At 53.6% G+C, this 15,347-nt stretch overlaps 1 protein-coding gene, 1 long non-coding RNA gene and 1 other non-coding gene across 5 annotated transcripts; 1 reads left to right on the forward strand and 2 right to left on the reverse strand.

Moving 5' to 3' along the window:
- The first annotated feature begins 265 nt into the window (after positions 1-265).
- RAB26 (RAB26, member RAS oncogene family) lies at positions 266-8,366 on the forward strand. Its single transcript, XM_032603990.1, has 9 exons — positions 266-562; positions 1,626-1,736; positions 4,173-4,214; positions 4,307-4,373; positions 4,558-4,610; positions 5,036-5,101; positions 5,202-5,258; positions 5,347-5,423; positions 5,525-8,366. The coding sequence occupies exons 1-9, from the start codon at positions 368-370 to the stop codon at positions 5,625-5,627; spliced, it is 771 nt and encodes a 256-aa protein (XP_032459881.1). The 5' UTR covers positions 266-367; the 3' UTR covers positions 5,628-8,366.
- A 47-nt stretch (positions 8,367-8,413) lies between these two features.
- Positions 8,414-15,235, reverse strand: LOC116739582. Of its 3 annotated transcripts, none has more exons than XR_004345644.1 (4): positions 15,010-15,235; positions 13,073-14,781; positions 9,035-9,137; positions 8,414-8,497 (listed from the first exon to the last, which is right to left on the reverse strand). It is a non-coding gene; the product is annotated as an uncharacterized LOC116739582 (long non-coding RNA). The 3 variants fall into 3 exon arrangements; XR_004345643.1 differs by lacking the exon at positions 8,414-8,497 and having other exon boundaries at positions 9,012-9,137; positions 13,073-13,570; positions 14,694-14,781; XR_004345642.1 differs by lacking the exon at positions 8,414-8,497 and having other exon boundaries at positions 9,012-9,137.
- LOC116741024 lies at positions 14,887-14,969 on the reverse strand. The gene has a single exon (XR_004346003.1). It is a non-coding gene; the product is annotated as a small nucleolar RNA SNORD60 (small nucleolar RNA).
- Positions 15,236-15,347: the final 112 nt, after the last annotated feature.

The raw sequence follows: 15,347 nt of genomic DNA on the forward strand, positions 1-15,347 counted from the left end.
GGCAGGGAGGTAGCTGCCCCCAATGGACAGAGGCGCTCGGACCCCGAGCACCCAGGGCAGGGCCCGGACCTCCTGACCCCGCCCCCGGGGAGGCCATCTCATTTGCATGGCCCCTCCCGAGAGCGGCCATTGGTAGCGGCGGCGGGAGGCCGGGCCTGAGTGGCTGCGGGGCTGTGGGGCGGCGGAGGCGGCGGGGGCGGGGCAGCGCGGAGCAGCGCGGAGCAGGGCGCCGGGGAGGTAGTTGCAGACGCCGCGGGACAGTTTCGGCTTAGGGGCTGGGTCTGGCTCCGAGGGCGCGGGGAGCAGGGTGTCCCGGGGCGCGGCGGCTGCAGCGCGAGCGTACTGAGCGCCCGCCAGCCCGTCTGCCATGTCCAGGAAAAAGACCCCCAAGAGCAAGGGGGGTAGCGCGCCCGCTACCTCCGCACTGCCCGCCACCCACGGGTCCCAGCCCGTGCGTCCAGGGACTGCGCGCCCTGGCCCCGAGGCACCTCCCAACAGGCCCCCGCAGCCCGGCCGGTCTTCGCTTGGCGGCGGCGGCGACTTCTACGACGTCGCCTTCAAGGTGAGCCGGGCACGCCCAGCCCCATGCGAGCGCAGCAGGTGGCGTCCGGTCGGAGCAGAGTGGGGAGGGTCCGGGGAAAGGGTGCAGGGCCCTGCAGACCTTTAGCGAGGAGCTGGCTCGAGCGGCACCCCGCAGCTGCAGTTGGCATGGCTGGCGCGGTGCATCTCACACACACACACACACACACACACACACACACACAGCTGTCAAACCCGGGTTTGGGATACCCAATATATGGCAGGGCCTGCCCCCTCCCCCTCCCCACCTAGCTGGCATGGCCGGACAAGGGGTCCTGCGGAAGTAAGAGCCTGGCAGGTGTCCTCTCCCTGTTCCCTTATGCTTCTGCCCCTACCCACGCTCATCATTTCCCACATGCTGCCTTCTCTCATCCCCAGAGTCTTTTGGTCTCTTCTCTTTAGGAGGCGAGACTAAGAAGAGGTTTGCCAGTTTGGTGGGGAATGCTGGGGCCTCCTTCAGGCTAAGGCAGAAGCTTGTGAATTGTGGGGGCGGGGGTGGCAGGCCCATCTTTGGGTTTTGGAGCCTTTGGCAACAGGCTGGGGGAGGGGAGGAGAGGGAGGCCTGACTGCCCCTCCCTGTCCACAGACGTGGTCTGAGCCTCTCCTCATGTCAAGATCTGACCCTCACTTGGCAAATTTCTCTAGAGCCTTGCTGGGATTGGAAGAAGCCCCCTGGCACAGAGGCCCCCCACCCAGGCCTCCCAGCGGTCAACCCTCAGGTTCTGCTCCTCATTAAGCCCCAAATGCTCCTCTTCCAGACCAAGCATGGTGTCCAGGTAGCACCCTGGATGAAGGCAGCTACTCCCACTCCCCACTGATGGAGACAGGCCAATGTTCAGGAGAGGGGACAGAACCTTCTAGAGGTGGAAGATGGAAGTCCAGGCTCTGTGTCTCCCCCAGGCCCTGCTGAACCTGCAGACTTAGGATACCTCCCTCCACTCCTGACCCTCATCCACAGCCCATCTGACCAGGCCAGCTCAGAGAAGACCAGACACTCCTCCGGGTGGGCCAGCACCCAGGTCCCCTCTGCTTTCTTTGTGCCCCAGGTCATGCTGGTGGGAGACTCGGGCGTGGGGAAGACCTGCTTACTCGTGCGCTTTAAGGATGGCGCTTTCCTGGCAGGGACCTTCATCTCCACTGTGGGCATCGACTTCAGGGTAAGAGTGGAGGCTGATGTCCCGAGCACTGACTGGGCCCAGCCCATGCCCTGGGCCCCCAACACCAGCTAATAGCTGCTCGAAACACCCTGGGCAGCTGGTTCTCCGGTTCTCCATTATCCCTGTGGCACTGACAGGCTCAGGAGGTGGAGCTCCTGGCTGGACCACCTGGCTCCCACAGTCAAGGTGGTTGAGGTGGGATGCCTTAACCACCAAGCTGCCTGCCTCCCGACATCTCAAGGTCCTGGAGAGAGGTGGTGGCTGTATACAATCGAAGCAGAGATGGTACCCCTGTGCCTGGGGCTGGCACGGCCCTGGGGGCTGTATCTTGTGCACTGGGGGCGGTGGATGCTGCTGGCCCCATGGGAACTCAAGACCCGTGTCCACTCAGGAGGCCAGCATCGCTGCCCCACTGTACAGAGGGGCCCTGAAGTGCCAGGTGGCCTGCCCAGGCCATACCAGACAGATGGCTGAGGCATTGAAGCACACACCCAGTCTCAGAACCAGGGAGAAGTCCCTGCCCTTGGGTGAGGAGGCTTATGGGAAATGCTCCCACCTGGATGCTTCCCCTGGCAGAGCCCCCTCACCACCTCACCCCCTGCTAGAGGGCTATGTCCTGGGGTCCGTCTGGGGGATGTCCCTCGACTCTTGGCTCCCCAAGTGCCCTCCAGCACCCCAAGCAGCCTGTGGGATCACAGGGGAATGATGGGGGCCACAGCCTTAGGCCTGCAGGGCTCAGGCATCAGTCTAAATTCCAGGTGCTGAGGTGATGTGTTCTCAGCAAATCCCAAATTTGCATTTTTCTCACCCTTTTATTAGACCCAGTCAGCAGAAGGCTGGCAGGGAGGCTCCTTCTGGGGACTGGGAATGGGGGGCTCCCTCCAGTCTGGGGAGCCATTCTCTACCCTGTCTGTGGGGGCAGAGCCCCTCAGGTCCTCTGGGATGAAGTAAGGGTTGAGGTGACAGAAGGGGGAGGTTTAGGCCCAGTCCTCTGCCTGTTCTGGCCTCACCTCCCCCCTTCTCACCTCCCTCTTGGCTCTGGGGCAGGTGGTGAGGCTGTGTGGTTCGCACCCCTGTTCAGGGTGCCAGGGAAGGCGGGATGTCCTCCCCAGCCTCCCTGCAGCGGGACAGATGGCTGCACCCAGTTCCCTGGAGACCCAGAAGCACCCTGACAGCAGGCGCTGGGTGAAGAGGGAGGTGGTGCTGTTTCCACTGCCCGGGGCCTCAGCTGGTGGTTAGCAGCTCCTGTCCCCACCCCAGCAGATAGGAACCAGGGTTGAGCCACTCCCTGCCCTATTCCTGAACTGGGAGGGCCTGGCTAGGGAGCATCATCAGCCAGCAAGCAAGCACATAATGAGCACCCACTGTGTACCAGGCCAAGTTCTGGGCTCTGTGCTTACTGCATGGGGTCCTATCCTCAGGCAGCTGCCGTAGGAGTGGGAAGAGAGGCTTTCAAATTACAACAAACACTTTAGCTCGTACCAGGCCAGACTCGTTTCTCAGTGCTTTGCATACAGTAGCTCATAAAGTAATCAGGGCAGCCAAGTGATGAGCACCCCGGCTACCCCCATTTGTGGATGGGGAAACTGAGGCACAGTGTTAGTAATGAGCCTGGGGTCACACGGTGACTTCAAATTAAGTCGTTCAAGTGGCTCTAAGCAAAAGGAGCAGTGTGTGCAGAGCTGTGAGAAGTGCTGGTGGCCTGGGAGAGGGGGCTGGAGCAGGGCCTTGAGACCTAGGAGCAGAGTGCGGGGGGCAGGCGTGCAGTGTGAAGCTGAACCGGCAAGTAGGCTCAGGGAAGCCACCAGGGCTGGGCTGGGCACCAGGCAGAGGAGGGCAGCTGGGGTAAAAGAGAGAGAGGGGAGGGGCTGGGTGCAGGACTGAGTGAGTGACTGGGGTGGGTGGTGACCCGGGGCCCTGCAGGGCAGGGGAGCTGGTGGGGCTGTGTGTCAGGCCTCCAGGAGGGGCAGAGGAAGAACCACCTGGCCCAGAATGGACACAGCTGGCCATGGAGGGCAGCAACCTTCCAGTCCATCAGGGCAGCCAGCTAAGCGGGGGTGGCCTGAGCACCCTCTGTGCACAGGTCACCAGGAGGGGCTCAGCAGCAGGAGGTGTAGGAGGTATGAGGGAGAGCTGGGTGGACACCAGTACTTGGATTCAAGGGGAAGCTTTATTTGTAGGTAGAAGGCAGTGAGGTAGTCAAGAACCAGGTGGGCCCTGGAGGCAGAGCCAGCTGAGGCCAGGGATAATGAATTAGGGACACACCGGGGTCCCCTCAGTCCCAGGCTCAGTCCTGGCCTGGCACCGCCTGCCTCCCCCACCCTATCCACCCCCTTCCCCCCCACCCCCCACCGGAGGGTGGCACCGGTCTAGCTGCTGCCTAAGATGGTGCACTCGGCCCTGGGCCCTCCTTGGAGCTGGCTGGTTGTGTTTCAGAACAAAGTTCTGGATGTGGATGGCATGAAGGTGAAGCTGCAGGTGAGAGGTGACTGGGGGAGGGGGAATTGAGGGCAGGGGGCACCTGGGAAGGACTGGGCAGCCCTGACAGCTGCACTATGCCCTTGCTGCAGATCTGGGACACGGCTGGCCAGGAAAGGTTCCGCAGCGTCACCCATGCCTACTACCGAGACGCTCATGGTGAGCTCATGGGCACCGTACCCTAGCTCCAGGGAGTCGGGGCCACACTCCTTAGGCTTCTGCTTGGAGTAGGGCACCCTGGGTGTGAGTGGGCAGAAGTGTGAAGGGTGCGATGCATGAGGGTGAGGGTGATGGGGAGCCGCTGTGGGCTCTGCAGGTGTCCTCACTGGCCCTCTGCCCCCAGCACTGCTGCTGCTCTATGACGTCACCAACAAGGCCTCCTTCGACAGCATCCAGGTCAGTGGCTTCCTTCCTTGTGGTGAAGACAGGCCGAGATGGGGCCTGACCCCATCCCCAGCCTCCCTCAGGCACAGATGGCATCAGGATCCCAGAGAGTTGAGGTCCCTACTGACAGTGTGGAGAGGAAAAGACTGCCCCTCTGGGCTCCTGAAGACTGCCCCTCTGGGCTCCTGATGGCCCAAGTACAGTGGTTCAGGTTGAGAATGAGCTGAAGGGGGCTGGGGTGACCTTCTAGTCCACCAGCCTAACTCCTTAGATAAGGTACCTGTTGGATCGCCCCTGCATGGCACACGGGGAGCACTAGTTCAGGGGCCCTCCTGTTAGCCAGACACTGACAGGCACTCTGTGGGGTGTGTCCTGGAGGGGGGCAAGGGGTGCCAGGAGCTCCAGCCTCCAGCCTGTCCTCAGCTCTCCCCCCACAGGCCTGGCTGACAGAGATCCAGGAGTACGCCCAGCATGACGTGGTACTCATGCTGCTGGGGAACAAGGTGGGCACCCCAGCCTGTCTCATCTACTCTGGTTCTACAGAGGGTGGAGGGAGGTAGGGGAGTGAGCTGGGGCCAACTCTCACCAAGACTGCTGTGCCAGGTGGACTCTGCCCAGGAGCGTGTGGTGAAAAGGGAGGATGGGGAGAAGCTGGCCAAGGTGAGCTGCGGTTGGGTGGGCAGCCAGAATGCCCCTGGGGCTGCAGGGCCTGAGCTGTCCCTACCAGGTTGCCAACGGCTGTTTGCAGGAGTACGGGCTGCCGTTCATGGAGACCAGCGCCAAGATGGGCCTCAATGTGGACTTGGCTTTCATGGCCATAGCAAAGTAAGTCCTGGCAGTTATCAGGAAGACCCCCAGACCCAGCGTCTGAATCCCCTTGTTGGGGGTACAGGCCACCCTATTCCATGGTCATCCCTGCCCCACAGGGAGTTGAAGCAGCGCTGCATGAAAGCTCCCAGTGAGCCTCGCTTTCAGCTGCACGACTATATCAAGAGGGAGGGCCGGGGGGCCTCCTGCTGCAAACCCTGAACCTGGCTGGGGATGGCCACCAGGGTGTTCTCCTGGAAGACTGGATAGAGTCTACACACCCCCAACTTCACCACCCAGCAGCCAGTCCCAGGGTGTTTGTTTCTAGGAATCCCAGGCTGAGCCTTGCCCTTCCCTCATCTGGGCAGCCATCCAGAGCCTCAGCCCCAACAAACAGGCTTCAGGAAGCCAGAGGGTCCGCAGCCCTCCTTCACCTGCTGCTGAGGGTTGTGCCCCCAAGGCCTTCACAGAAGAGCAACCAACTTCTACAGAGGAGGGCTACCCAACAACGTATAGACTGCCAGGCACCTGGTCCTCCGGACCACGGTGCCTGTGCCCCGTGTACAGTGCCTGAACACCTAGAAAGCCATGTCTGCATCTGCACATTGTTGCCCAGGCAGGATTCCTGCCCACACCTGGGGCAGAGGGCTTCACCATGAATCACATCAAGGACCAGAGCTGCCTGCTACCAGCCCACCCACCAGGAGGCCCTGGTTCAAACATCAACAGGGTCTTTCATGTTACCCTGGAGGATGCCAAGGCTGTGGCTTTGTAATGCAGTGAATAGCATGTGGGAAGCCACAGAAATGTCAGGCAAACCAGGACTGCCAGCCCTCGCCTGCTGACCAGGGGACCATCTCAGCAGGCTGATACAGGGCCTGGGCTTGGCAAGGTCAAGCCAGGGGGGTGGGCAGGGCACTCCACCTTGTACTAAAATCTTGAAGTGTTTTGATTGAGTTTTTGTTTCCAGTCCTAGTGAATAAAGTTGTGTTTTCTGGAATGCCTACCTTGTCCATTGAAAGAAAGCAATGCTGAGGGACTGTTAGTGAGGAATTACAGGAATTAAGAGTTCACCACCCACCCCAAGGCAAAGGCACAAAAGAAAACCTATCCTTACAGGTAAAAACAGAGAAGGCGGTCCAAATAGGTGGAAAGTCACTGGCGCGAACTTCCATTTTCATGCTCTGCCCCTAACCGAGACTGCCCAGAGATGACCCAGTCGTCCCATGGAGTCCTCTGGGGTGCAAACAGGTGTGAAAATAAAGACACGTGTGCTCCAATCAACTCACCACCTTTGCTTTATTGCTAAGCACTTCAGAGACTTATAGATGTCTTTGAGGAAAGAATCCAATGAGACCAAGAATCCAGAAGAGACCAAGACTGTGAAACAGATGTGTTGGGCTGGAAAATCCCCTTGACCACAAGAATGAGGAAACTGTAGTCACTTTGTCTTCCACCCAGTCAGGGCCCGAAGCTCCTGCTAGTACCTTATCTTGAAGTGTCAGCAGGAGAAATGGTTGCAGCTGCTCAGCCACCTATCTCTTACCTCAAATCTCCCAAATGATGTGGACCCCAAGAACTCTTTATTGGGAGGATGAGGGGCAGAGGTCTGTCTTCTGTAGCTTCTTCAGGCTGGCACTGGGCTCATGGACCCTACCTAACTGGGGCCACGGAACTCTTGCCCTGTTTTGTCCAGGGGCCCCAGGGTGACTTCTGCTATTCCAGTAGGATCTATGTCAGGGAATGGCTGGAATCCCTACATCACCATCATCTTGATGTGGAACTGTTGCAACCTGGAAGCAAACTTAACAAGCAGATTAAAAAGGCAGGGGCCAAAGTTCAGTAAAAGGATTATGGCAACTAGAGGTCCAAGCAGGGGGCAAGAACCGGGTCTCACTTGGTAACATCTCCTTAATTGCAGTCTAGGTCAGCGCTTGGGTTACCCTGTCTCAAGGAATGAAGCCATTTGGCGTGGTCACATTTTCTTGACGTCCTCTTCTACTAGCCCAGAGTTATCGATGTAGGTGCAACATGTCTTGATAACTGCACATACTCCTCCTTGTTTGGCTAGGAGGAAGTCTAAGGCCAGTCTATCAGCCATCACTTTACTAGCCAAGGAACTTAGAGACAATGAGAGTCTGGTGAGTGCATTCCCTGTGGATTCACTCAGGACAGGGCATCTGAAAGATCGTGGAACACCACGATAAACAAAGCCTCCCCAAGGGGCCACCAAACCAATGGCAGCTCCATTTTCTGCCGAAAGGAGACCAATTGCCCTTTTGCCCCAGGGGTGGGTGATGTTATAGATGGCAATACCTGGGTTTGTTTGGTTACTCAGTTGGCCTAGTGTTACATTGTCCTGTAAACAGAGCACTGTCTATACAAAGGCCACAGCTAATCCCAGGAAAGGGAAAGAGGAATTGGGGTTTTTTGAAGAGGACAGTCAGTTTGCACCTGGACCACAAAGGAATAGATGTCGGGGAGAGGCACATGCCTGACACACTGTTGTGGAATTAAACCACTTCAGTCGAGTCTGCCCAAGGGGGGGGTTCCAGTACAGTTGGAAGAAAGGATCCCACCACTGAATAAGGGTGTATGAGTCTTTTCGAAGGCTTTGGGAGAGGCAAAAAACATGTACTACACACAGGGAAGATGTGTGTTAGACGCTTGGCGCCATGCCTGTCCAGGAGACACATCCCACCAGCCAGCTGATCTTGGAGGAACCAATGGGTGGCGTTGCCTCTTTGGTCTTCGCAATAAAAATTAGGGGTAATTGGGCTTCCCTGGTGGCGCAGTGGTTGAGAGTCCGCCTGCTGATGCAGGGGACACGGGTTCATGCCCCAGTCCGGGAAGATCCCACATGCCGCGGAGCGGCTGGGCCCGTGAGCCATGGTCGCTGGGCCTGCGCTTCCGGAGCCTGTGCTCCGCAACTGGAGAGGCCACAACAGTGAGAGGCCCACGTACCATAAAAAAAAAAAAAAAAAAAAAAAAAAAAAAAAAAAAAAAAATTAGGGGTAATGGCGGTGATGTCAACTGCTGGTGCACTGCAGCATTTAGTCCAGGCTTCTGGCACGGGCAGCAAGATGAGTTACCTTTATGACAGAGTAGAAGACAAATATGCTTTGATTGGGGGAGCTTTGTGTGCTGGATGCACTAACGAGAGGGGTCAGGTCCAGGCATGGAAGCTGTGCCAAGGGCTGGATGTAGACTCTGAGGGGAGCAGGGGTCGCAGGACCTTCAGCCAGAGTAAGTTCAAGGTCATCATTACTGGACGTGTAGCTTAGTTCTTTAAGCTTATAGGCGTCGCTTTGAGGACTGGGATGGTAGAACCCAGCACTGAGACAGACTCTCTCCCTGAACAATAATTCTTGAGATGTACTATTGCGTTGGATCCTCACTCCCCTGACATGAATCCCCAAAGGAGGGGGAGAAAAGTTGGGGTGACTAATAACTTCATAATGACATCAGAGTTCTAATTTAGGAAGCAACTGGAATGCAAGTAGTGTTAAAAGAAATCCTGCAGTAAACAAGAGCCCAGTAGCAAATACGGGCTCCCAGCCTACTGTCACTTATCTTGCTTTTGTTACCCGGAGAGCCAGAAAGAAATTAATGTCAAAGTGAGAGTTTACTTATCAATGCAGTTGTCACTGGCTTGGGGATCACCTTCTTGAAGAGCTATTTGAGGTCTTGGGCAGGTTCATGGGAATAGCTGGGATGTGGGTCTTCAGGTCCCTGTAACAGATCAGTGGAAACAGGTTTAATTCTGGGTAGATGGACCCAACTAGTGACTCCATTAAGTTTAACCACTGTAGGGGTGCTTAGCAAAACTTGATAAAAGACTTTTGCTTTGGGAGTGGCTGGTGACCAGGGGACTCATTTTTCCAAGTCTTTAAGAGCACCCAGTACCCAGGGTTTACACTGGAGTAACTGGGGCTGTTATCTGGGGAGAGCTGAACTGTTTCCACATTCTTGAATAGCCCCCTTCGGACCTGGCCCAGGTTAATAATGTATTTAAGGTGTGCCTAGGTTTCTCAGCTGGTTACCATGTCCAGGGTGAGGAATAGCCTACCATGTCATTTCAAAGGGGCTCAACCTAGTTATTTTAGGGGCTGCCCCGCTGGCAGCAGGTGGCACCACCTGCTATTATCAGGTTCTGATATTTCCTGCTAAGAGCTTACCCAAGGTTTTCTTTAGGGTATGACTGGTCTGTCCACCTTTCCTGAGGACTGAGGTCTGCAGGACAAATAAAGGTAGCATCTATTTCCTAGGGTCTTTTGGGTAACCTTTGCTATGAATTGAGGGTCCACTGTCAATCTGGAGGTGTCAGGGCAACCCAAACCTAGGGATAATTTCCTTCAGAAGTGCTCTAGCCACTTCAGTTGCCTTTTCTGTCCTAGTGGGAAAGGCCTCCACCCATCCAGTAAAACTACCCACAAAGACTGATATTTGAAGCCCTGGAAAGAGGCCATCTGAGTGAAATCCATTTGTCAGTCCTCTCCTGGCTAAGGCCCACGTTGCTGGACTGGGCTAACAAAAGGGGGTGGGGGTTTGAGATGCCCTCCTTATTTATGGGTGGCAAAGGGCACAGGCTCGAGTAACTGATATCTGGGAGTCATTTTCTCGTTAAGCCAGAAAACCACTGTACACACAGCATCCTTCCCCAGATGGAGAAAAATCACGTAGCCCTAAAAAAAAAAATCACGTAGCCCTTTGATTTTCCATTGGTCAGAAAAAGCAATTTTTGATGAGCCACCAGCCTTCTGTTCCCTTAGTTCACCCTTTTTCTTGCGCCCAGGTTTCCTCAGTAGTACCTGGGCATGCTATAAGGGGTAAGGGATGGGATTGTCATTTGTTGTATCAGGACTTTCTCTGCTTCTCCATCTGCCCTATTGTTCCCTTTGATAATTTGGGAGATTCCCTTTTGGTGTCCATGGCAGTGAATGACTGTTACTTTATCTGTTTGGTTTTTGAGCTGCCTCTGTGAGATCTCAGACCCATACTTTACAGGGGAATATTTTGCATTCAACTCCTCTTTCCATATAGCTCCATTGGCATGTAGAACGAGGTAGGCATATTTAGAGCCTGTGTATATGTTTACAATTTTTCCTTCCCCTAGGATTAAGGCTTCGGTTAGAGTTCAGCCTTCTGGGCTGCCATAGGCAGCAAGTTTTCACCTCTATGATGCTCTGCCCTCCTGAGCCCATCCTTAATGAACTGCCATCAGTAAAGCATTCTCCCCCAGGATTGTCAATGGCTTGATCTGTCATATCAGGCCTATAGGGATAAACCTGGTCAAGGTAGGAATGTATTACCTTTGGGATTTCAGCAGGCATCAGTGTAGTTGGGTTGAGGGTGCGGCAAGTTAATTTTATTGATGTAGAGTTGATTTACAATGTTGTTTCTGGTGTACAGCAAAGTGATTCAGTTATATGCATATACTTTTCCATCTTTTCCGTTATGGTTTATTACAAGATACTGAATACAGTTTCTTGTGCTATACAGTACCCTGTTGTTTATCTATGCTATATATTAGTTTGCATCTAACCCCAAACTCCTAGTCCTTCCCTCCCCCAGGCCACCACAAGTCTTTTCTCTGAGCCTGTTTTTGTTTCACAGATGTTCCTTTGTGGTGTAGTTTGGATTCCTCAAATAAATCATATGGTATGTCTAACTTACTTTGCTTAGTATTTCTAGGTCCATCCATGTTGCTGCAAATGGCATTATTTCATTTTAATGGCTGAGTAGTATTCCATTGTATACATCTACATCTTTATTCACTACTCTACTGGACATTTAGGTTGTTTCCACGTCTTGGCTGTTGCAAATAGTGCTGCAGTGAACACTGGGGTGCATGTATCTTTTCAAATTATAGTTTTGTCTGGGTATATGCCCAGGAGTGGGATTGCAGGATCCTATGGCAACTGTAGTTTTAGGAACCTCCATACTGTTTTCCGTAGTGGCTGCACCAATTTACATTCCCACCAACAGTGTAAGAGGGTTCCGTTTTTCTGTGTTGGGAGTTTTGAGGGTTACCTCTGGGGAGTCAAGAAGTAAACCCTGGTACTTAGTACAGTGGCCTCCAGTTAGCCAGTGGTGGCCTTTGATCTCTAGAAACCTTTGCACTTGATGTTGGGGGGCGGGGGTCTGGACTTCCAGTGGCCGTCCAAGGTAAGCTTGTTAGCTTCTTCCACTGATAAAGTGGTGGCAGCCTCTGGCTGAAAGCAGCCAGGCCAACCTCAGGGCACGCCATCTAGTTGTGTGGAAAAATAGCCTATTGGCCGAGGAACTTCTAGTTTCTTTTAGGTCGCCCAGAGCTTTTAGGGGGTTAGGACTTCTTACAAAATGAATGGCTTTTTAAAACTGAGGAGACCCAGAGCAGGAGCTTTAATGAGGACCTGTTTGATACTATTAAAAGCCTTTTCCTGTGTTCCTCAGCCCAAAGTAATGGTTCTGTATCTGGGCTTTTAATGGCTTCATACAGGAGCTTAGACATTAGCCCAAACCGTGGGATCCAGAGTCAGCAAAACCCTGTCTTTTTACCTTTGTAAAAAGGTACAAAGAAACGTCTTTGGAGCACTAAGGCCTAACATACTCATTTTCTATCTTGCGACAGCTGTCTACTTCCAGGATTTATAATGTGTCCCATGTATTTAACTTGTTGCATTGAGATTTATGCCTTTTCCTGGGAGATCCTGTAACCCTGGACCTCAAGGAAATTAAGAACTTCAATGATGTTCTCACTTGAGCCTCCACGGTGAGACTACATATTAATATATCATCTGCATGCTGTAGCATAACCCCTTTTAGGCCTATTTCCCTTGGTTCCTTTCCTAGGGCCTGGGCAAACACTGTGAGCTGCCCCCAAACCCATGGTAGGTAGTGTTGTCCAGGTGTATTGTTGCATCTGGCCTGAGTGGGGGTTAGTCCACTCGAAGGCAAACAAATATCGTGAGGGATGAACTGGGATGTAAAAGAAGGCATCCTTGAGGTCGAGCACAGTAAACCATTTAGCATTTACAAGGTCTTGGGCTAATATCTTATAAGGATTGGCCACAAGGGGGAGTATAGGAACCACTGCCTCTTTTACTGCTGAGGTCTTGCACCACCCTATATCCCCCCATTAGGCTTAACTGACAAAATAGGAGTATTGCATTGAGACTGACAGGGAACCAAGAGGCCATATTTTAAAAATTATGTATGAGAGGTTGTAACCCCTTTTTTGCCTAACCTAATGGGGTACTAGTCTCTGGTTAGGGTAAGCAGCTTTTGGCTTAAGGCTAGTTTCTGCAGGCTGGGCATTTATAGCCGTCCCAGGGACTCCTTTGTCCAGTTTGCTGCAAGGTTCACTGCTTGTAGAATATCGCTGGGAACAAGCCCTTGCTCCTGTGTTGATCTGCCTTAGCCAGGGTTAAGATAAGGGGCTGCTCTGCTTGGGGCCTCCTAACAGTATCGCCTTGAGGGAGCCCAGAAGATCTCTCCCTAGTAGTGGGGTAGGATACTCAACTAAAAAGGCATGTTCAAAATGGCCAGTGAGAGCCCCAGTGAAGTGAAGGGTACGAGGCTTTCCACTGACACCAGTCACTGCAGCTTTTAGAGGAAAGAGGCCCAGCGTGAGAAATCAGGGCAGAGCAAGTGGCTTCTGTATCAATTTAAAAAATTGATCTTACCTGCCACCAGGGGCTCCTCAAAGGAGATAGACATCTTGTGGGGGCGGGGGGAGCCACCAGAATCCCTGGGCTGCTTCAGTTATCCAGCATGGCCATCTCAGGAGCAGGAGCCCCCATTCCCCTTGGGGACCAAGGGCAGTCCCATCTCCAATGACTGGTCTGTTTGCAGACTGGGCAAGGCCCGGGAGCTTCTTCTGGTACTCACGGGCCCAATGGTCAGGCGACTTGCATTTGAAGCATTCCCCCTTGGTCTCGCCTCCGGACTGATGGTTGAACCTTCTTGCCCCCTTTGGGTTGCCCTGAGGTTGCAAGGCACGGCTGACACCAACAGCTATCAGTTTAGCGTGAGCCTCGGCGTGCCTTTTTCCATGTTGAGTTCTATCCTCTTCCTCAGTTTGATCTCCATTATAAAATATTCCAAAGGCCACCTCTAGGAGTTTGTGGGCCTAACTAACTTTTGGAGTTTTTGCCTAATATCAGGGGCAGCAGGGACTGAACCTTGGGAGCAGAGAGATCTGTTAGCAAATTTTCTAAAAAGCCTCCACAAGCTGTCCCTGAAAGAGAACAGGGCTTTCTTCTTCCTCTTGGGTCACTTCCTTGACCTTTTCATAATTGACTGGCTTCCAAATGCACTTTCTCGTTCCTTCTAATAGGCACTGGACCTTGTGATTCCTGGCCTTCCCCCCCCCGCCCCGGCAATTACAATCCCAAATGGGCTTATATGATTTGGGACATAAATGTTGGGCTGGTCCCTGGCAAACTGGTCGGCGTACACCTGTGCTGCTGCCCATATCCTCTGCTTCTCCTCATGGGTACAGCAGGTAGGTAAGATCATTTGGACGTCCTTCCAAGTTAAATCAAGGGCCAGGGTTAGGGCCTGAAACCCCCCGTGAACCTACTAGGGTCTTCAGAAAATTGGCCCAGTCTTTGTTTGCATTGGGCTAAATCGGTTAAAAAGAAGGGCTCATGTACTCTTGATTGTGCCTTTGCCACTTCCCTAAGTGGGCGTATTTTCCCTGGTCCTGGGTGATAGAAGTTCCACTACAGCTTACTCCAGCAGGACCAGCATTTTCAACCTGGGGTATCGTTGGGTACAGAAGGGCATAGGGAAGAAGGGTTTGGGATTGGCCAAGGGAATCCGGAGAAGTACAGGTACTTGTAGAGTAGAAAAGGCTGTTTCCCCCTTAAGAGTTGGAGTGTAGTTAAGAGAAGATTGTCTAGAATAACGGGAGGGTTCTCTGATTCCCCAGGTCTCTGATTACAGGAGCTGCATAGAGTGGGATTACTGGAGTTGGGCGCACTGAAAGGTTGCACGAGAGCAAAGGAGTGTCGGTAGATGGTGAGATAGGAGACTAGGCAACAGAAGAGTCCAAAATCATTCACCCTGCTTTCTTGGTAACAAAAATAAAACCTGAACAGTCCTGTGAATTCTACCCGACATAGCACTGGATTTGGCAATGTTGCGGGAGCAGTTTAGGAATGAGGTTCAAGAAATCCTTTACCCCATATGGTGCAAAATCCCAGCTTCCCACCAAAGAGGGAAGCCTTAGAAAACAAGAAAGGCAGAGAGAGGGAGAAGCCAGAGGTCTCCACGCGCAACTGGGCAAGTCCCGTGATCTACCTTGAATCCAGGGATCCGAGTCAGGGCACCAAGGCCCCTAGACTGATGCTGATTTACCTCAAGGTCTCCAGCCGGATCACCGACAGTCCTGAAAGTCAGAAACCGCCCAAATGCAGACAGATGCCCAATCCTGCCATTTCCGGCAAGACCTGTTTTCACCCCCCAGGCCCTTCCATCAAGGAGGCGCACCCTAAAGCCTCAGTCTTGCAAAATAATCAGACTGCGCGTGCAGTTTTCATACGAGGTGTCAGAAATTAAAGCAATTCATCACAGGCTCGGAACTAAATTTGGGAAACCAGGCCCAGCCCAGCCTTACCTATACAGAGAAACAGATCTGGAGATTCCGACTTCCCGACGGAACTGGGGGGAGGGTGAAGCAGAAACGTGTAGAACGCTGAGGACCAAGATGGGTCTCAGACAGAGGCTAGACCCGGGGTCTAGGTTGGCTGGCAGGTTTGGGCCACTTCCCCAACCCGCTCTGGGCCCGGTTCCTCCCTTGACCGTGACGTACGGAAAAACGAAAAGCAAACCTCAGGACGTCGTACTTGATCCGGAAAGAACGCAGGAGTCTGGGGCTCAAGCTTTTATAGAAACTGCTCCATCTCTGCGATTGGGCAATCCCAGCGGAAGTATCTTCCTTCTTCACCGCTGATA

This window comes from Phocoena sinus, chromosome 15 (genome assembly GCF_008692025.1).
Source record: "Phocoena sinus isolate mPhoSin1 chromosome 15, mPhoSin1.pri, whole genome shotgun sequence".
Classification (NCBI taxonomy): Eukaryota; Metazoa; Chordata; class Mammalia; order Artiodactyla; family Phocoenidae; genus Phocoena; species Phocoena sinus.